This window comes from Felis catus, chromosome C1, assembly GCF_018350175.1.
Source record: "Felis catus isolate Fca126 chromosome C1, F.catus_Fca126_mat1.0, whole genome shotgun sequence".
Taxonomy (NCBI): Eukaryota; Metazoa; Chordata; class Mammalia; order Carnivora; family Felidae; genus Felis; species Felis catus.
This window is the reverse complement of record NC_058375.1, coordinates 86,000,388-86,022,549: the sequence shown is the minus strand read 5'-3', so window position 1 is coordinate 86,022,549 and position 22,162 is coordinate 86,000,388. Positions and strand designations below refer to the sequence as shown.

The 22,162-nt window shown below is 38.3% G+C and overlaps 1 protein-coding gene across 2 annotated transcripts; it reads right to left on the bottom strand.

Annotated features, from left to right (window-relative positions):
• Positions 1–289: 289 nt before the first annotated feature.
• VCAM1 (vascular cell adhesion molecule 1) lies at positions 290–18,464 on the bottom strand. Of its 2 annotated transcripts, XM_003990367.5 has the most exons (9): positions 18,237–18,460; positions 17,432–17,707; positions 14,664–14,984; positions 13,169–13,435; positions 9,537–9,812; positions 7,365–7,685; positions 6,222–6,488; positions 4,450–4,716; positions 290–1,217 (listed from the first exon to the last, which is right to left on the bottom strand). In XM_003990367.5, exons 1-9 carry the CDS (start codon positions 18,325–18,327, stop codon positions 1,057–1,059), a joined length of 2,247 nt encoding a protein of 748 aa, XP_003990416.2. In that variant the 5' UTR covers positions 18,328–18,460; the 3' UTR covers positions 290–1,056. The 2 variants fall into 2 exon arrangements, with proteins under 2 accessions (XP_003990416.2, XP_011283138.1); XM_011284836.4 differs by lacking the exon at positions 4,450–4,716 and having other exon boundaries at positions 18,237–18,464.
• Between the last annotated feature and the right edge of the window lie 3,698 nt (positions 18,465–22,162).

Here is a 22,162-nt window from a genome sequence, read left to right as displayed (position 1 = left end):
ATTCACTCTTTTTGTGTATTCCATTTTTTTTAATTGCAAAAAAATTTCATTTCAGATCCCAAGGACACAAAATGAGACATTTAAATTCAACAGGATAGCATGTCTTAAAATACTTGAATTTTTATCAAGTTCCCATAATGATTCTGATAGAAGTAGTCTGAGGAGTGTACTTCAAGTGCAATCTTTTATTATCTCTATGGGTTTGAACTCTATCCTTTTGGAACTTGGCATTTTAAACACCATGATTAAACGTGACAGTTTACAGTAAATAAACACGCAATTCTTCCAATTCCAGATATTATCACTTTACTGTACAAAAAAAAATTCTAAACATTTACAAAAGAAAATCAAAAGACGTTGCATTTTTAGACCACATCAGAAAAGTTACACAAGAGTCTGATAAACAAACATCCTAAAACATTTCCGTACCATGCAAGTACCATCCAGAGAAATCCAGTCAACCATTCTACCATAGGTTGAAGTGTTTAGTACCTGAAAGTGAACCCAGTGCCCTCCTGGTTTATCATTTGCCTATAAAAAGATAAAAGCTTGGCATCTTTACAAAACATGAAATTATTATCAACTTTATGGAAATAAAATTTTGTTAAGGAAAAGAAAATATTAAAAAGGTGACATAGGTCAGCTGCCAGTCAATATTAATGTTAAATTTTCTTAAGATGCATTCAGTTATAACAATCAGCCCAGGCAACACTATTAAATTACTTTGAAGATCTGACTACAGAGGGCTGCTATTCCAAGCCATCTTGCTATGGCATAATTTTATTTTACATATGTACACATCATGTTATTGTATATACACATCAAGGAACTACTCCAGTCAACACATCTCAATGGTAGTGCCTATTTTTTAAGCAGAAAGTCTTCCTCTGGCCTCTTGCTCACAGCATGGGACACAGGAAGCCATTTCTTTCCAAGAAGTCACTACATTCAGGGAAGTCTGGACTCTGAGCTTGTTGTTTTTCTCATGGAATGATGAGCAGTATTAAGAATGTGGACTGATAAATAGTGGCTCTGGTTGAACATTTCAAACATTAGCTACACCTTTGATTTCTGTGCTTCTACAAGACTGTATGACCCTTTCATGTTGGCTCTTCTAGCAAAGTAAATGATCATTCCAATGGCTGGTATTATTAAGGAAGATGAACAATAGAGCACGAGAAGTTCAGGAGAAAAATAGTCCTGGTAATTTCCTCTTCCTGGAAAATAACAAAATGGATGCAATTAATGTCTAGTTCAAAAAGATTTTTTGATAGTTATATATTTTATTCTAACAGTACAACTAGTTCTCTTAACAGGAATGAATCAAAGCAGTGATAAGGGCTAACAGGAACCAAATACACACTTCTTTCAATTATCCAAATACTCAGTTGGCTGTTGCTATGGCCATGATGGGTCTAAGACGACAGTTGTTGCGTCCAAATAGAATCAGGTTCAATTGTAGAATGGAAACAAGAGCATGGCATTCTAGGACTCTTTTACAAAAGCAAGAATTGGAGAGGAGTGTTTGCTTTGGAAAATACAAAAATCTATTGAAGAACTAGGACTCTGATGACCATGAACTGAAATAATTAACCAGTTCTCCAAGAAAATCTTTGTAACATCTAAAGTGTAATCATTATAGTCAAACAGCATATGTGATAGTAAAAAAAAAAAAAAAATTCTTGCTGACGGCTTTTCCAGAGATATATAAAAAACTTTATGTTTTGTATCTCTGAAGTAGGACATCTTAATATATGTTATTCATCTTCAGCATTTATATCATCTCTTGATAAACTTAAGTTTTTTGAATAGTATATTTTAGTTTGAATATTACTTACTCAGAGCATTCTCTGACCCACATCTTCCCCAGCTTAAATTAGGAACCCTGATATACTTTTACAACTCATTGCAATTTCCTTCTCATAGTTCTTATCACTGCTTGTAATTATACATTTATTTGTATGATTATCTATTGGTCTATAGGTTACATAAGACCACCTATCAATTTCTTTTTAGTCCACCACTGAATAGGTAGTAAATGACTTGCTTGGAGTAGTTGATACCCAATAGATATTTTTTGAATAGTAATGCATTTCTTTCTACATGCTGTCACTTTGTCATTGCGTTGTAACTGGATACAGAAGGTAATAGTTTACAAAAGCAAAGATTACTACTTTCTAGTCTACTAAAAATCATGTGATCACTGCAATACTATTTAACACTTAACTTTATAAGAACATCTGAGAAAGAGTGAAATTTACTAGAGGCTCATCTCTATCTATACTAATGTTTGCCTGGAATCATATGACCTCACAAGTATTAAATTTCTTAAAGTAGCATGTATGTTTCCTGTCTTTGAAGAAATCTGACTTTGGCGATTACCACATTCCTTCTAGAAGTTTCTAATCACTGGAGGTCAACTAAGTAGAACAGGATCATGATAATCAGATGATGGGAAGTTGATCTTTTCAAATTGTTGATGATAAAAACACTTAGCCCTAAATATAATGATAACTGCCTCATTTTTCTACTTTTCCCTATTAGAGTAGAACTAGTCAAAGTATAATATTTTAATGGGATGTCCATTATCATAACTATGGTTAGGCATCAATATTGACAATATGATGGACAATGGTATTTATACTCCTATTGTTTTCTTTTCAACTTAATAAATATTATCTTTTGCTTTTAGTTTTTCCTTGAGGCATCTGCAGTCAAACACAAATTTGCTGTTGAGTCGGTTACCAGGGCAACCTTCAAACACTATTTTCATTAGCTGTATAAACACTGAAAATCCTAAAGACTCCCAACCATTCCTATATCACTGGAATACATTCAAGCCAAAACAAAACAAAACAAAATTAATTTTAAAACGCAGCTACACAGAAAGGTAAGCTAATTCAAATACCAAGGAAAAATGTCAAATTTTTGTCTTCATTCATTTGCAGTTACTTTAAACCATAGTTGGGGGCCTGAATTTCTTAGCTGAGTGCCTAAAGTGCTTGGATAGTTCATGTAAGTGATGAGTGAAAAATGGCAAATATGTAAGTCACTAATTTAATAAAGCAATTAGAAAAGACAAGGTGTGAGAGAGAGTTAAAAAGTAGAGAAAGCGCTTTGATATGTCTTTAAAAGAGAATCATTAACTACAAACAGAATCACAAAAATGTTAGGAGTCTAAGTTTCCAGGGCTAGGCTTAATTAAAAGTGGACTAGAGACATCAAAGATTAAAAGAAATAGGAATGAGTGGACTTCATCCTACTCATAACTGAGATCTCAATCCATCCAGAATCATCCCCAACCTCATTAGAAGCACTGATTACATACACCCCTGTGTCATTTTGAGTGACATGACACAAGGCAAATGTTCCATTCTTTGAGCACATGGTAATTTCTTTGGCCAGATCAACTCTTTTCAGGATAATCACTGCAGGTGGATGACTATAAGTTTTACAGGTAATCATGGTATTTTCCCATTCTTTAACACTTCTAGATAGATGTATTGTTATGGTACTGTGACAACAGAAAACATATGTTAAGCCTTGAAATGTCGAGAAATGTGGCCAGATGAGCAACAATTTTACCCATTTTCTGACCTAAGTTCAAATTTTCTTCACACTGACCCGTGGTTGCAAACTCTGATAGCCAAGTGCCACAGGCTCCAAGACTTGCATTTGTTTGCTCCAAGCCTGGCTCCCAACACACGGTGAGAACTCATTAGCACACAAGGCATGGAGACTAATCAGTACAGGCTAACATATTCTGCTTTCACCATTAAGATCAGCAGATCCTACCAGGCATTCACAAGAGGGGGTAGGAAATGAAAGGGCCCCCGAAGTTTCTCTGCTGAGGCTGTTGCTCTGCACCCCCACCCACTATCAGAATAGGGTAGGATGGACAAGGGCTTGGATCTTTAAGAAGGCAATTCTATAGTCTAGAGATTCTCTTATGTTGTTCAGCATCAAGATTGGCACTCTTAATTGTTATCTTGAAGGGAGTCAATCCAGAAAATACATAGTTACTCCATGTCCAGAGAATAGTGTTCTCTTGTGATAGGAGTGACAAGAATCTGGATAGAAACTTTTGTCTTCCATGTGCCAATCCTACTTTAGTTTCCTTATAACCTCCAGGGAAAGGTTTTAGAAGTATGTTTAAACGCTTAGGAAACGCAAGACTTCAGAGACCAATGATGAATTGTCAACTCTGAGAAAAGCAAATGGGAATTCTGTACTCACTAATGACTAATGTCAACTTCCTGGCTAAACTCCATAGGATAGGGCAGCTGTGCATGATTATTTTAGGAAACACTGAGCAATAACCACAATCAACATGGAATTCAGGTCCATTTTGCCAATTCATTCACCTAATCCTAGAAAATCTTTACAATCCATCTAACCTCTGACTACTGTAAAAAATAATCAAAAAATAAAAACAAAACTCTAACTAACCTTTAACATCAAGGGTTAAACTTCTTAATTGCAAGCCAACCTCATTTTTAGATTCACATTCGTACACTCCAGCGTCCTCTAACTGGACCTTGTGGATGGTATATGCACCATCTCTGGACTGTAGCACTGTGTCTCCCGTCTCTGCTTTTTTCTTCAGGATTATCCAAGTTTTGGGAACATTTCCACATGTACAGGAGATAATAACAGTGTCTCCTTCCTTGACACTCTCAGAAGGAAAAGCTGTAAGTTGTATGTCTTTCGGAGCAACTGTAAAGAGAATTTAAAATGCACCTCTGACTGGGTGAAATATAAACCAATTCCATATTAATTTAATGACAGCAACAATTAGCTGTCAAGGAACTATTTGTGCTTACTGTTTGCATTAAGTATTTACAGAGGCAAGCAAAGAAGTCAAGCATTGACTGTTTTTTTTGTAAATGACAGTGTCTTTAATTTATTTATTTTGGATGTTTGTTTATTTTTGAGACAGAGAGGCAGAGTGCAAGCAGGGGAGGGGCAGAGAGAGAAGGAGACACAGAAACCAAAGCAGGCTCCAGGCCCTGAGCTGTCAGCACAGAGCCTGATGCAGGGCTTGAACCCACGACCCTCGAGATCATGACCTCAGCCAAAGTCAGACCTTTAACCTACTAAGCCACCCAGGTGCCCACATAAATGGCCATGTTTTTAACGAGAGAATACATGTCTATACTTCTCTCATGTCCCTAAATCTAATTCTTTACCCAGACTAGTCAAAAAATGGTGTTTGATAAACAGCAATAGAATTCAAACGTGAAAAAAAAAATTTTTTTGTGACAATGTTGTGCAGTTTTTCCTTGAAGTAAAAAGTCTTTACAGGCTTCTGAGTTTGGGTTGGATTTTCCTGGATCAAGTTGTACAGAGATGGCTTTCTTACTATTCTAACAACCACGACTATCATTCACTAGGTGCCAGGCACTGGGCTAAGTATTTAAAGTACAACATCGCTATTAATACACAGCCCATGGAAGAAGGTATCATATCACCATTTTATAAGTGAGATTTCCATCTATTTTTGTGACTTGATTTGAGATTCTTTCCCCGACAAGAGCTATAGTACCATGACATCTATCCTAAAGACTTTCTTTAAAGTTGTGCATTGCCCTTTCTTCCAAGGTCGTTTCTTTAAAATACAAATGATCACCGAGGTGAGGTAACAAGAAAGTCACTAATGCCTTAGTGAAAATAATACCAAGGAATAAGACAGGAAATGACAGCTCCAGGAAGGAAAAAAAAAAAAAAAAAGGAACTTGTATGCCCAAAGTTGATGAACCAGAGGGCATGGTCACTGCTACTCAACCTCAAAATTTACAAAAGGCTTACGTGGCTTCTTGGGCTTCTAAGCAAATACTAGTATGTGCCTTGTGAGATTACCACTCAGAGTCCAATTCAGTACATATGGTGGCTTTAACCTTAGCTAATTTCCAAATACATACATACCTCTTCCTACCCTTATTTCACACCATAACCGGTGCCGGTATTAGAAACTCCTGGCACCGTTCCCACAGCCAGCATTCCGCTGGAGGTTAAAAGAATTTTAGGATAACTGACGTGGAATTGTTTATGAGGAAGTTCCATTCCAGGAAATTTCCAAGCATAGAAAACACCATGGGCTCTTCAAAACCCTCAATATATGTTTTTAGTAAAAGTGTTGGTTTCAGAGAGGGCTTTGTTGAAAACCGGTGACAACCAAAATAATACTAGTGAAAATAACTCATTAATCACGTTTTACTTACCTTGGATAATTAATTCGACTTCTTTTCTGTCTATTCCAGCCTGGTTAATCCCTTCACACACATAAACACCAGAGTCTTCCATTTTTGTAGAAGTTAAGGTGAGAGTTGAATTTTCAGAAAGAGGCTGTAGATGCCCATTGTTTAGCTGCCTGCTCCAGAGGATTTTTGGAGCTGGAAGGCCATTGCTGGAGCATGTCATATTCACAGAACTACCTTCCTCCAGGATGGAGGAGGGGCTGACCAAGATGGTTGTATCCCTGGGGGCAACTGAAAAGGCAGGAACACTTGTCAGCTTGACCCTTTATACCTTGAGCTCCAAAAAAGTTTTAATGTGGCAAAACTGAGCTATGGTTCAATGGATTGGAACAGTTTATTAATGTTGATACCCTTACCAAAGGAGGATTTCTGTCCCCATTTACTTAAGCAAGTATAGAATGATAGAGAGTAGAATATGAACCCAGCATGGGTATTTTCTAATAGAAATAAGTTCTGTAGAAAGTCCCTGACTACCTAAGAATGGATGATCACTGATAGTGTATATCAACATTTATGGTACGTTAAACATGACCAGAAATTATTTGACTCTCCTGCGAGAAGGTGGAGTTTATTTTTCCACCCCTTGAACCTGGTTGGCCTTGTGACTCACTCTGACCAATGTACCATGGAAGAAGTAACACCATAGGACTTCTAGGCTTGAGTCTCAAAGGCCTCCTTTCATTATCACTCTTTCAAAATGCTGCACTGTGGTGACTAAGCCTGTGCTCCTTTCCTTCAGGATGAAACAGCACGTGGAGAAAGGGAGGCCCAGAACCCCCAGAGAGGCCCCAGATATATGAGTGAGTCCATCTGGGACTAGCCATGCCCTGCTGACCTGCCAATGACTGAAAATGCATGAGTGAGTTCATCTGGTACCACAGTGAGCAGATGAAACTTTCTCGAATTGCCAGCTCATAGAATCATGAGATAAAAAAATGATTGCTGTCTGAAGTGTTGGGAGTGGTTTGTTATAATTATTTTAAAATTTCTTTTCCAGTTATTTTTTTTTCCACAGAGGTTTTAACTATTAACCTCATGTTAACTATTGCCCGGCAAACATGATAAGAAACCCATATTCAGGTGTGGATACATCACACATGTACTTACCATTAACATAAAGTGTCTGTGTACTCTGCCTTTGTTTGGGTTCAAATTCCATTTCATCAATATGTAACTTAGCCAGACAAACAAGAACGGTTCCAGTATCTTCAGTGGTGGGGATGAAGGTCATGTCCAAACTCTCAGTCTCTAGATACTTCTTGTCTATGTTCTCCAGAAAATTTTTATTCCCTATAATACTCTCCCCCTTAAGTAATTCAATCTCCAGCCGGTCAGAAGGATACACATTAGGAACCCGGCAGCTTATAGTCACCGGGTTTCCATTCACAGGCAGACCACTCATCTCAATCTCTGGATCTCTAGGGAATGCTGCAAATATCATAGAAAACGGATGTTTATATGTGACATTCAAAGGAAAATGTAACTATTAAATGCAAGGGTCTCAAAATGACATTTTTAACTCACGTGGGATAGAATGATCACCAATGTATAAATAATGCCATCAAGTATAAACATTTGTGATATTAAATATAAACAAAAATACTTAGCACTTGAATTAATCAAGAAATAAATATACTTCCTATTTTTCTCTTCTTAGTGATGCAGTCTTTCTGACAGCCCTGGACTGATTTTTTTCAAGGAACATGAGTTTCCACCATCTTATTTCTAGCTATGTATTTTAAATGTTTATTTCCCATGCTGTATTGAATGTTAACTATGGGTTAATCCCTTAATATTTATTACCTCAGTCTTCAAAACAGCCTGATAAAATAGGTATTAGTGAACATATTTTACAGGTGGGAAAACTTACAGAGAACTTATTTTACAGCTAGGAAAACTTACAAACCTGATAGAAGCTCAGAGACCATCATTAGGCATCATATCTATGTTAAGTCACTGAGTTGAGATCAGAACCCATATCTCTCTGAGCTTGAAACCCAGAGAGCTGTGAAGCCTCTGGGTATCAAATAAGACCCACAGTGCAGTTCTCAACTTAGACACTTTCATTTCCAATGGCCAAGTGTAGATACCAAATTTTAAGTATTTCTCAGGCAATACTTGCAGTTAACAAAAAACTATGAGCTTGACCTTCTGAATAATATGTATAATGCATCTTAGGCCAACCAATAAAAATAAGACTAAAATAGTTATCAAGAGCAAGAGCAATGCTAAAAAGCTTTTTTCTTACGCAAAATGCTGTTAAAGTGATACATTCTCACCTATTTCCATGTTGCAGTAAGACTGTACTGCTGGTTCTCATTTCTGCTGGGAATGTGCCTACATCAGCAGATCTTGGACTCCAGGTAATATGATAACACAACAAAATTCACCCTTATTTTGAGACATTCAAATCCCTTTACAGACATACTCTAACTCATGCTGAACAAAATCCTGATAGGTAACACAAGTTTGGGCAGGTTTTCTGGTAGAGAATGTTCTATTTTTCTCTTGAATTCTGCTGAATAACACAAGCCAGAATAACTCTCTCAAAGTAATCAATTTTCAGAGCACTTTGAATATTTTGTCCCTCATTCATTATACAATGAAGAATTCTTGCAATGTCAAATTCATAGAGGTTCGAGGTTGTAAAGGCTCTTCATTAAGGTGACAGGAACAGCAAGAAAGAGTGTGGTGGGTGTATGTAGTGTAAATCAGTATTAAGATCTCGTGCTAAGTCCTGGCTCTGCTTTTCATCTGAGCTGCTGCCATGGGCCATTCCCTATGGCCAATATTACTACCTATTTTCATTTTTGGCTTTGTCTTGCTCCCCACTGCCTCATTTTTTCCCATCCTGCCAATCAACTTTCCAAATGTGCCTTCAAAACAGTAGGCTTGGGCCTCACTCTCTGTTCAAAGAGCTGGGCAGTCATATGAATGGGCCTTGACTCCTCTCCTTGCTCACTGTCACCTCTGGAATACCCCCTATACACAGAGGCTGTGGGAAGGAGTGAACATGGAGTGTGTTCAAGTGCATGACGACAAGAGTATTGACAAAACACAAAGTAAGGACTGTGGATGCTGTGTACAAACGTAATATATACTTAAGATTTAGGCAATTAGGTTGCATCAAAAATTCCGGTCCAGAGATTTAGGAACAATTCACAATGCTAAGTTCCCTTTCTAAATACATGGATCGCATTGTATATCGTACTTGCATTCTGTTTCTTTCAGTAGAATTGAGGGAAAAAAAAACAGCGAACAATTCCGAAAACCACTTACAGTAGAGATCCACTTTAATTCCCTTTTCCACTTTCTTACGGCCACAGGTTACGGTGCAAAGATAAGAATGTTCATTCTCAAAACCCACAGGGCTCAGGGTCAGCGTGGACTTGCTCCCTTCAGTCTTCACCTTCCCACTCAGAGGGCTGTCTACCTGGGTTCTCCAAGTGAAAGATGGGGACTCACAGCCTGTGACACCACATGTCAACACAACTGAGTCACCAATCTGAGCAACAATCTGGGGCCCGGGGGAGATCTCAACAGTGAATGGTTTCTCTGGAGGAAAAAGAACAAGACAAAAAGAAGGTAAGATTCTTTTCTTCCTTCACCACATTCTGATATATGGTCTTTTTTTCTCATCTCTTTACAGCTAACACCTGTGTAAGAAAATATCACTCCTTTCTACCTTGGGACGATCCTGAAAGGCATTTTTAAAGAATGAACCCACAAGAGTTCATTGAGTCATTCATTTAACAGAATGAATGTGGATTAAGACTTGTTAGAACAGAAGCTGACATCTTTTCACGACACTAATTCAGTCTCTGCTCAATTGTAGTTTATCAAATCCCTGCAGTAGTGGACAACGGCAAATAATTTAAGAGGTTCTAGTGTATAAGCATTGTGTAAGCCACTCTGCATATATTATCTCATTTAATCCTCACAACTTCATGAAATGCTACCATTAATTCTTCTCTTTCACTTCCTGTTGCTGCTTCTCTTTCTTTTCCTCTTCTTCTTCCTCTTCCTTCTCCCATCCTCTTCCTCCTCCTCTTTCTCCTTAAGGAAACCTAGGCTCAGAAATGCTAGATAACTTTATCTAGTTTGCAGTGGCAAAACTAGGACTTGAAGCCAGGTGGGTCTGATTTGAGACCCTAGCTTTTCAGTTGCTTCAACAACTGAATCAAATCATCCTCACGAGGAGATAAAACAAGATCTAAGAGAGGTTGTGAAAGCAGCTACAAAAATATGTCTTCTGATTAGATGCCATAGCCATAATGGACCTGTGCTTAGAGTTTCTGTGCCAACAATATAGTTATACCATTGAAAGCACACAGAATCACATTGAGAGCAAAGCCAAAATCTAAACATGAAAATGACACACAAACCACCTCTAGAATTTGATGAAATACAAAACTACTTTGAATTAATTCAGGGGTTGAAAACTGAGATCGGAGGGCAGGGTCCTATGTCTCAAATATCCACAAAAGCTCTTTGGCTGCCAGTCCTATCCCTGCTGGACACACAGTCTGCATTGGGATCCTCCCTGTCTGGGGAGAAAGGGAATTTCAAATCTCCACTCCCTGTTCCCTGAAGAAACTGGGAGTGTTTGGACAATCCCGAGAGTGACAGTTGAGACTCCACAGAAAATCACTAAAATTGTTCCTGTAAGTAGCAGACTGGAGAGGGAGGAAAGAATTCTCAACATAGAAGTCATCCAAATACACCACATTTTGCAAGGTTCTCATCTGTGCCAAGAGAAGTTATTCTTCTGTTTGTCTCACTGTGACATTGTAGTATCTTCCAAAAAAGGCTTTCCTCAAATTACCTCAATACACTGATATGCTATTAGATTTTGAAAAAGATCACCGAGAACAATAAGCAGAGTTTCTGAATTCCTCATATGCTAGTGTGAGAAAAGGGAACTTGAAAATAGACCCACTTCCTGCCTGTGAAGTGTTCTCAGACCTTTTTTTTTCCAGTGGCTGCGTACATTACCAGGCGAACACTTTTCCCCTGTGGAGTAGTTCTTAGGTCACTGAAAGGTCTTTTCAAAGTTCCATTCTCTCTTCAGTACTTAAGGTGGTTAGTATCCTGTGTTGCAAAATTCAAAACAACCCTCCCTAACCCCACAGGGCATTTTCTTTTCACACTGAAATGGGATCTAATTTATTACGGGTGGAATTTTTCCAGGATGGGTGATTTGTTGCATATGATTTTATTAGTGTAATACTTTCTTGGTCTCTTGAGAATGGTAACCTAACACCCAACTGAGTTAATCTATTGATGGTGAGTTCCAATTTTATTTTTTTTAATCATCACGTTTAGATCATATTTTCATATTTTAAAATTTTGCATTGCTCATGTTTATAGTTTATGCAACTGGCATATACTGGGCACCTATTTTGTGGCAGACACCCAAATATTAAAACACACACACACATGCACACGATTCTTGACTTAAACTTTAATGGAAAGCCACATTTAAATAAATACATTATTTTGGCTCTTACTAAAATATGTTTAAATTATCACTTACATGCCTGCCTTTCCTCCCTACATTATAAACTCTTCAAGGGCAGCCGCCATAACTTTTTCATGTCTGCCCCCACAGCACCAAGCACAATTCTTGGATTCTTGGACAAGGGCTCTTAATTAATGTATGCTGACCTAACAGAGGTACATAAACTTCGATAAGAAGTGTTGAATGTAGAAAAAGGGAGGAATAGCCAGATTTGCCTAACACAATCTGGAATTGGAAGGCTGACATGAACTTTGTCTTGAAGAATGGCTACGACTTTGCCAGGTGAAGGAATGGTGCTCCAGGCAGAAGGAACAACATGGACACCACCGAAACTATAAAGGTAGTTTCTGACCAGATTATAAAGAGTTTTATTTTAAATGTGAATTTTAATTTACATGCAGTTAGGGCTTGAAGTCATATATAATGAGTACTTTTTTTGTTTGAGGTATATACTCTGGTAGCATTGCACAGGATTGATTGTCTTGAGGTCAGAATGATAGCAGGATGACCATTTGAAGACAATTTATCTATTTAGTTGAAAAGTCATGGAGTTTTAGATTACAGTGGGCTTGTATTAAAATCACAGTCAATGCCACTAGCGAGTGATCTGACCTAGGCAAATTATGAACTATGCTTAACCCCAGTTTTTATTCACCTCATAAGGTAGTGGTAAAGGCTAGGAAGACAACATAGATAAAGTGGAAAGTAGAATTCCCAGCAAATATCAGGTGTATGATCTGTAGGAGCCTCTATTAATTTCTATGAGACAATATGCTCTCATCTATACAATGAGTATAAAATACCTACTGTTTACTTGATTTTTGAAGATTATAGCTAACATATGTAAAGCGCCTAGCATACAGCTGGTGTTCAATGAATGCCGTTATTTAAAAACATCTTGCAAGAGTCCAAGTCAGAGGTGATAAATTAAGGCAATGGCAAGAGGGTCGAAAAAAAAAAAAGAGCTCAAATTCTAAGGATTATTCTGAGGAAGAATGGACAGGATTTGGTGATATGGAATGGCAACATGAATTTAGGAGTAAGCAGAGTATGGTGGCCCAAATACTAAGAGTCCAGAGTGAGTAGAGATGAGGACAGATGTGGTAACCTGAGAATACTAATATTCAAGGGGCGGGAGGAAAAGAGAAAGCCAAAGAAGGAAGCAGGGAAGGAATGGTGAGAGATGGAAAAGAATCAGAAAAGCAGAGCCATGGGAGGAAAGACTTCTGAGAAGTCTGAGCAAGATGAACATACAATTGTGCTAAAGTACATGACATCAGATGGGTCATCAATAAAACCTAAAGAAGCGATTGTGGCATTGAAGCTGTTTCACTATTGCACAAACCCCAATCAAGGCACATTTACCATTCATTTTTCACAGATTACTTACCTTGAACAATTAATTCCACCTCTTTTCCATTTTTCCCAACTTGATTGACTCCTTCACACACATAAATTCCAGAATCTTCTGTCCTCATAGCAATTAAAGTGAGAGTTGAGTTCCCAGAAAGGAGCTGTAGATTCCCATTATCTAATTTTTTGCTCCAGAAAATCTGTGGAGCTGGTAGACCTTCACTGGAGCATGTCATTGTCACAGAACCACCTTCCTGCAGCCTTGTGGAGGGATTCACAGAGATAACTGTGTTCTTGGGTGAGACTGAAAAGGCAGGGTACAACATTAGTAACTGCTAGGCATCATCTTGATCCCACAAGGATAACGTATTTCTCTGCAAGTCTGTATTTACATGCTTTCACAAATTTGACAAACTTAATCTGCCAAATTAGTGTAAAATTAGTACTGTGTGGTCACAAAAGTCAGTCGATCCAATTTCTGACTAATCTGACTGAGGTACTTTTTTTGGTGTTTGGTGTTTTCAGAGGGCCCTAGATACTCAGAAAATAAGAAAGACCCTTAGAATAATGTGGTTCAATCTCCCAGATAAGGTAGCAGTCCTATCTTAGAATACTTGACAAGTGCTCATATAAGTTGGTGTCAACACTTCTACTTGAGGGAATCACTGCCTTAAAAAGCAGTCCTTTTGATTTGGGAACAGCTCTAGTTACTAAAACAATTGAGCTGAAACCTTCCTCTTTGTAAGTAAATTTCATGCAGTGGCCATAGTTCAGTCCTTCACTGTTACAGAATAAATCAAATCCCTTTTCCACTGTCTTTCAAATACTTAATGATAGCTCTCTTTTCCCAGTTTTGTATTCTCTAGGAAAAATATCCCCTGTCTTGACTACTCTTTTCAAAATATTGATAAATGCCTTCCCATCTCATTCTCTTTCAGCTAAACATGCTATAGTTGGCAGTACTCCTTTACACAGAATGTGGGTCTAGAACGGAGTACAGTGAGTCCACTCCTACACAATTCTGGGACTACAAGCTTGCCTCAAGTTCCCCACAGTTTCAGCGAATGTGGAGGTAATCATCTCCACTCTCCTGCCCAATGCATATATGTGTGTGTGAGCACATGCATATGTGTGTATACACACACACACAGAGAACAAGCGCTCACCTTGTAAAATCTCTATAACTTAATATTTCAAGGTATGTTACAAGAACTTATAATTGAAAACATTTTATCTCCTGAGCCTACTACATACTACCCAGGTGGTATTATTACTCTCCTTTGATAGACTGGGAAATAAATAAATTAAGCAACCCAAGTTCACACAGTTAATGGAGCCAGAAGTCTTCCCAATCCAAATCCAATGCTCTTTTCATTGAATTATGCTGTTGGCAAATACTGTGCTCTCAATGAATAAAAATGGAGTAAAAACTATAAACAAATGCCTTCCTGACTTTAGCTGCTAAGTTTAATGCTGTATACATCCAAGACTGAATTCCCATAAAGACGAGACTACATCACCCAAGTACTTACTGTAGACTTGCAGTTTTTTCGTAGTCTCCCTTTCTTTGGGCTTAAAGTCAATTTCATCAATGTGTAATTTCGCTTGGCAAACAAGAGCTTTCCCAATATCTTCATTGGTAGGAGTGAAGGTTACCTCCAAACTCTTGGTTTCCAGGGACTTTCTTTCCATAGGTTCTACAAAGTCCTTATTCTGTAAGAGATGGTTGCCTTTCAGCAAATTCATCTCCAGCCTGTCGAATGGATAAACATCAGGGACCAAGCATGTGACTGTGACTGGCTTCCCAACTTCCAGGGGGCCACTCAGATGGATCTCTGGGTCCTTAGGGAAAGCTGCAAAGGTCAAACAAATGCACATGAGCAGGCTTTCTGTTCATGTAATATAATGTCTCTGATTCAATGCAATGCAAACCAAGTCTAATGTTTCTGTTAATACAGTCTTAATTCATTGTTTAAATAGCCTTTCATGGTTTGGGGTGGGTTCACCCTTTAGAGAGTTCTTCAGCTGTGAGCCTGCATGTACTAAGGGTTGCATATTATTAGAGTAAAAGAAGAGAGAAGAAATTGATGTTTATTGAATACTTACATATGCCCATCACTGTGCTAGTCATTAAATATAATGACTATTTTTTTTTTAATTTTTTTTTCAACGTTTATTTATTTTTGGGACAGAGAGAGACAGAGCATGAACGGGGGAGGGGCAGAGAGAGAGGGAGACACAGAATCGGAAACAGGCTCCAGGCTCTGAGCCATCAGCCCAGAGCCCGACGCGGGGCTCGAACTCCCGGACCGCGAGATCGTGACCTGGCTGAAGTCGGAAGCTTAACTGCGCCACCCAGGCGCACGTAAAGGATTTTATTTTAACTCTAACACATAGAGACCACATTTCACAGGTATGAAAACATAGCCTTAGCACATTTGCATAACTTGCCTGAGGCCACACAGCTCAGAAATGGCAAGTCTGGGATTTAAACTCAGTACTTTTATTATTCTGTACTGCTACTGAAGATTTACATTATACCACATTCTCTTAGAGCAGAGATAAGTCCACTTTATAGATAAGAAAACTGAGGCTCAGAATGTCATGGCAAAGAACAGTTATTGAGCAACACATGCTAAGAAAGGAAAAGAGCAACGTTAAATAATTGGCTTCTGAAAATAATGCCTCTGACCAGAATTCATCCACCAGGAAGGTGCAATATTTAAATTCTGGAAGGCAGATTTGCCTCTTGAAATGCTTAACTCAATGTCCTAACCAGCACACCACTTGAACCTTTCAGTGCCAAGGGAACGTGCTATTTCAGTCAGCCGTTGCTTCCTTTGCAAGGGCTACCTTTTCATTACAAACTGTCATGATGGTAAGACATCGGCTGGATTCAGGACTCTGTGTAATAAGGACACAAAGGTCCCAGCTCTGGAGAATATTACAATCAAATGTGGAATGGAGACACGATTGTTCAACATAATGAGAGCCAGATATTTTTGAAGGAAAAAAACCTCCAGAAAGATAATTAAAGCCAGAAGGGTCTTTATTTCTCTTTTTTAAATCTTCAACTATTTGATACTTGAGAGCAAAGGCAAAGGAATCGGAAATGCTTTGCTGGGTGAAAGAACCAGTATTTTTAATTTTTCCACCAATAATTTCTATCCCTCCTGTTCTGTAAGAAATGTGCCCATAACCCACATGGTTTGCTGTCAGGTAATACAAGAACTTGTTACTTTCCCCTGTATTTACATAAGGGGGCCTTTCAAGGAGCTCAGGAGGCTGCACAAACAATGAATGTACAACCAGCATAATTGAAAGCAGCCGGCCAAGCACAGTTTCTTGGGCCACATTAGCAACACATGGGGCTTACTGAAGAATCAATTACAGATACTGGGCAAAACTGAGCTCCGCCATAGCAGAAGGGAACCAAAATAATTATAAGATAATCAGATGGGATCTTCATGAAGAGTCGGCCATAAAGGTTTCCAGGGTTTGGTTTGGTTTGGTTTGGTTTGTTTTTCTGAAAGAGTAGTCGTCAGCAACCAAAGGCAAGATTTTTATTTCAGGTTGGTTTTTAACTCCTCTTGCTAACTTTATACGCTGGATTGAGAATGGACTGAGATGCAGTTTGGTAGAATGGCAACGTAGGGGTGTTTATTAACATGCATCAGGTAACTCTAATCCATTACACAAATTATCCTGAGGTTGAGTGGTTGAGCATTAAGGCTTAATGGCACCAAAAACAAAAACAAAAACAACCCTCCTAAATTTATCTATACCAAAGTCAAATGAGTGAAATGTTTGCGGATACTTTTCTTATGTCAAAGGGAAAACTTGTACTGAAGCCTATTACTAAATTATAGATCTCCTACTTAAGCTGATTTTAAGCACGAAATTGTGTAAGAATAAATAAGTGGAAAATCCCTGAAGAATGGAATTCATAAATCATTTGGATGTATGACCAAGTAAACATGTGAGGATATAATCAAATAGAAATTGCTGAAAAATACAATTAAAAAACTTCAGAGAGCTTCATTTTATGGCTAAGAAAAGAAAAACCCAGAGGTTGTGTCTTACCCACGGTCACTATGTTTATGGCAGTTAGAATAAAGACCAAGGTGTGGGTTCCTTTTCTAGAGCTAGATTCAGCTGCCTCTAACTTTCTTGGTGCAGTATGTCCTCTAGCCAAGAATCTGTACATGAATATCCTTTGATGTTTTTTCTTTTAAAACTATCCATTAAAGAAACTTAAAGCAAAATTAAGAGAAAATCAAAGATTCTCTGTAGTACTCACAGTAAATCTCCACCTGAATCCCTTTTTCCCGTTTCTCAGATCCGCAAATCGCTGTGCACAGGTAAGAGTATTCATTCCTGAAACCAACGGGATCCATGGTCAGCGTGGAATTGGACCCCTCATTTCTCACCTGCCCATTCAGTGGACTATCTAAATGGGTTCTCCAAGAGAAAGATGGGAGCTCACAGCCTGTTGTCCTGCAAGTCAGTGAAACGACATCACCAATCTGAGCAACAATTTTGTTTTCAGGGAAGGTCTCTATTTTAAAAGCTTGAGCTGTGAAGGCAAAAAAGAGAAAAGCAAACTTTGTTTAGTATTCTACTCCCTCTTCTCTGTCCTAGTATAATGTCCAAAATACAGTCTGGCTGATCTGTTTCCTAAATTTTAAACTAACTGCAAGAAGCCAAAAATAATTGGAGTCACTGCCAAAGGTGTTAGAATCTTGGAGAAGTGTCAGTTCCAACCTTGATGCCCATTTATCAAAATTACTTTGTTATTTGGTAAGCTTAAGATCATTATCAAGTACAGGAAACTGAAGAGATAGACCTTACTAGAGATAAATCCAATTATTTACTTGACATTGGAAAAATGTATCTGAAAAACATCAATTTGCAGCTCCAACTATGACAATACAATGGTACATAGCAATACTCAATAGCACATTACATGTTATGTTAAATTAAGTTTTTCCACTGCTTAAAAATCCTAGTGCCTTTCTTTACTACCATAGCAAAACTGACTGAAGCCAAAATCAGGGCTGAAATGGAATGTGAGCATTTGAAACAGATCAAAGAGAAGAACTTACAAACTGTAAACACCATCCAAAGTATATTTGAAGCTCCAAAGATCACAAACATCTTCCTAGGCATTTTTAGTTGTCGCTGTGATGAGAACATGATGGTCCCAAAACTCTTCTTTCTGTCCCACCTGAAAATGCCCTGGAAGAGGCTTTAGCTCCTAAAGCCAGTGAGGCTCAGTGAGGAGTGAAATAGAAAGTCTGCTCTTTATAAAGGGTCTTGTTGCAGAGGCACAGAGGCGGAGGGAAATCCCTTCAAGGGGAAACCCGGAGCAGAGCCAGAAAAAAAGTTTCACTGACACCCAGCCAAGTCCAGTTTTAACCCCTTCATTTGCTCTCATTGCTAAAGCTACTCTCTCTGCCACAGAAAACTGAAACACTTCCAAGGCGATAAAATTAAAGCTTTTCCTCGTTTTCAGTCCAAAAGGGTATCTTTGCAAGGTAATGTGCATTTCAGAATAATGCTCATTTCAGAATAAAGAAAAAGCCAGAGAGAGAAAGGGAGGGCAACAGAGACAGAAAGGGGAGAAATAGACAAGCAGGCAGAAAGAAAGGGGGAGAGAGAGAGAGAGAGAGAGAGAATAGTAAATTTTACTCTTGACTTTGAAGTGGCTAAGTAACCACTACATCATGTGAACTGATTTTTTTCTCCATTAAGACGTAGTTGCAAATTCCAAAGTAAGGTCTAATTTTTTCTCTCACAAGAAAAAGGAAAAGGTCCTATCTTTTGTGAGCTATTTTTTAAAAGGGAGACAGCATTACTTCTTAGTTTTATACTTTCTATTCATAAAATACTCATAAAATAATTCTTTCAACAACAAATATCAACTTTCTGAAATGATTTTCTTGAGTGGAAAGTAAAGGAATACTACTAAAGGCAAGAGAAATCATTTTTCCCTCTTGTTTCAGGTAAGTTACCAATCCTTTGGTTCAACTGCCTGGTAATGGAAAGTCCTTCTCAGACTTAAATGCAAATGTATGGAATTCATCCGAAGTGGTAAATCTCTTGCACTGGACCACAGACACAGTTAAAACATGACAAATAATTTGTTTTTATTATATGGGAGGTGATGATAACCAATTTTATGCCCTTCCCACCCCATAGCACCCTGTCCAGTGAAATTATTTTTTTAAGCTATTTTTAAAATGACTGCTTTAGCCTTGAACACACATAGCTCAAGTCTTTGCAAAATGCTTGTTAATCAAAAAGAAACCGGAATAGCCACTTCCTTGTATTATATACATACTTGTCTACCTCCTCTACTGGACCATCAGTTCCTTTAATGCTTGGGAGCAGTTCTTGTACATCATTGTATCAACCTCTGCCTTCCCAGCACCTAATGCATTGGTTTTGCTCTTAGCAGATCCAACAAAAGTACAATAATAGATACTATGAATTAAAATTTGGAAAAGAAACTTTCAAAATGCTAAAAATAATATGTAAATATGGCATGAGAAAAAGTTGGATTCTACAAGAAAATCCCCAAGCTCATGGACTCCTCGGGATGTGTATAACCAATAGCCCAGTGCTATGTAACAAAGGCCATAACTGAGGTTTGGAAAGTACACCTGTCCCTTCATGGCTGGAGAGGCTTTTGGGCATCCTTCTGGATACTGATGAGGATAGAGTCATAATGGACAAGGAAAGAAAAAGAAGTGGGAGAAGTAAGAGAAGTTCTTCTGGGGCTATGATGAGATATGTGTGACTTCACCTACCAAATATCTAGGGATCAGAAAAGTGGCTTCAGGCAAAATTGGTTGGTAAACAAGTAACCTAATGGCCCTTTACAAAGTTGGTGTCATGGAAGAAGATGATCCGAACCATTTATGTTGTCTGCTCAACTTCAGAAGAAATCTAAAGGGGATTAAGGAATTTTAATGCATTTCTCTGCAGTACAAAAACAAGCAACTGATGGGATCTAAGATGGGATCCCGAAGACCAAGTCATGGTAAATAACTTCAGTTTGGAGTTTGGATATGATTCCAAGTTTTGAACACTGAAGAAATACCTAATCTATTGAATTAGTTTATAGTGCTTTCAGCAAAATATTTGCTAAAGTCCCTCATTATATCTTTGAGTTGTACACCATTTGAGGTTTCACCTGCTTCTCCCAGGTTGAATTGATTGCACTCTTCTACGGCCTCTGTACACTAATGCATTCTGGTAGCCGAGCACCTGTCATGTTACATTTATCTGTGAACATGTCTATCTTTCCCAACTTATAAACTCAGGTGGTTTTATTTATTTTTTCATCTTACATCTAGACCAAGATAAGGAATTCATTAAATTTTGTGGAATCAATGAATGAAGAGAGCTGCAGTATATGTTTGACAGATTGGGACTAATCTTCCTGTGTTTTGTCTTTGAAATTGTTCAGTTCAACATTTTTATCAATAATCATAAGACGTGATTATCTAATTTATTCATGACAGAAGACTGGAAAAAATAGTTAACCTTAGAAATGACAGAATCAAGATAAAGGAGATCTCAGAGCTAGTGAAGTGAAACAATGGGAATGCATTAAAATGCAGTATTTAGATGTAAAACATCAAATACTTGAGTACAGGATAGAGGAGAGTTGACTTGACCATAATCCACAGGAAGACTTTCTGGTGGTTTCAGTGATCCATAAAGTGAACACAAGCTAACATTGACCATGAGAAACCAAAATAGATGCAACAAGCTCAAGCTGTACTCACAGCATTCAACTTTCTAATCACCTGAGGCAATCCAAGGTCATACTGGGAGCAGAGGTATCTGATTCAGGATACCATTTCTTATGATAGAGACAAAACGTAGAGAGTGTCCAGAGAAAAGTGATGAAGATGGTAGCTCCAAAATCCTTGGTCTAGTAGGAGTTGTTGAAGGAACAGTATGTTTTGCTTGGATAAGAGATGCCTGTGAAGCTATGTAATAACTGAATGACTGACATGCAGAGGAAAGAATACACTTGTTACTCTGTGTTATGCCAAGGGCTAGAAGTAGCCCCCATTGGTTTGGGGAGGACTAGGAATGCGTGTGTCTTTTCCCCATGAGAGTTTCAGCACTTAACATAGTGACCTTTAGGGGCTCAGTAAAACAATACCAAGCGGAAAAATAATAACAATTTGAGAAATAACTTGACTCACAACCCAATAGTCCTGAGTTCAAATCCAGCTACTCTACTCAGGAATTGTAAAACCTTGCATAAGTATAGGTAGCCTCTCTGCACTCACTTACACATGCTCAAATAGGGGTAACAGTACCATTTCAAGTGATTCACATGATTTTTATGACTATCAAATTAAATGTGATCATGTGAAGACTCTTTAAATATATAAAGTGCCATATATATGTAAAAACATTAAGATACGGCCATATTGAGCTCACTGTAAAAAAAGGGCTTTCCAGTTATTAAATCTTTTCAACAATGAAAAGGGTCACCTCATGAATTCACCAGCTCTTCGTCATTAGAAGTGGTCAAGCAAGGTTGGATGCCATCTAACAACATGGCAGAGGTCAAGTTTTGCCTCATATAAGGTATCCAATTGGATGGCCACTAAGGTGCCTTCCACTGTTAGGATTCTTTTTTTTTTTTCTTTTTTTTTTCAACGTTTTTTATTTATTTCTGGGACAGAGAGAGACAGAGCATGAACAGGGGAGGGGCAGAGAGAGAGGGAGACACAGAATCGGAAACAGGCTCCAGGCTCTGAGCCATCAGCCCAGAGTCTGACGCGGGGCTCGAACTCCCGGACTGCGAGATCGTGACCTGGCTGAAGTCGGACGCTTAACCGACTGCGCCACCCAGGCGCCCCTAGGATTCTTTAATTGTAGGCAGTACAATCCATCCTTTCTAGCCTAATTTCATCATTCCCCTATCGTCCATATGAAAATTTAAAGCATCTTCTGTAGCTTCTCTCATTGGACTCTGAGATGCTTCAGGCATATTTTTCTC

Excerpts from the sequence above, each read along its gene's own strand:
- VCAM1 (XM_003990367.5), bottom strand. The coding sequence starts at position 18,327 with ATGTTCTCATCACAGCGACAACTAAAAATGCCTAGGAAGATGTTTGTG. Across the intron at positions 14,985-17,431 it reads GATTCAGGTGGAGATTTACT|CTTTCCCTAAGGACCCAGAG; the intron begins GTGAGTACTACA and ends TGACCTTTGCAG. Across the intron at positions 6,489-7,364 it reads ACAGACACTTTATGTTAATG|TTGCCCCCAGGGATACAACC; the intron begins GTAAGTACATGT and ends CTGCCTTTTCAG.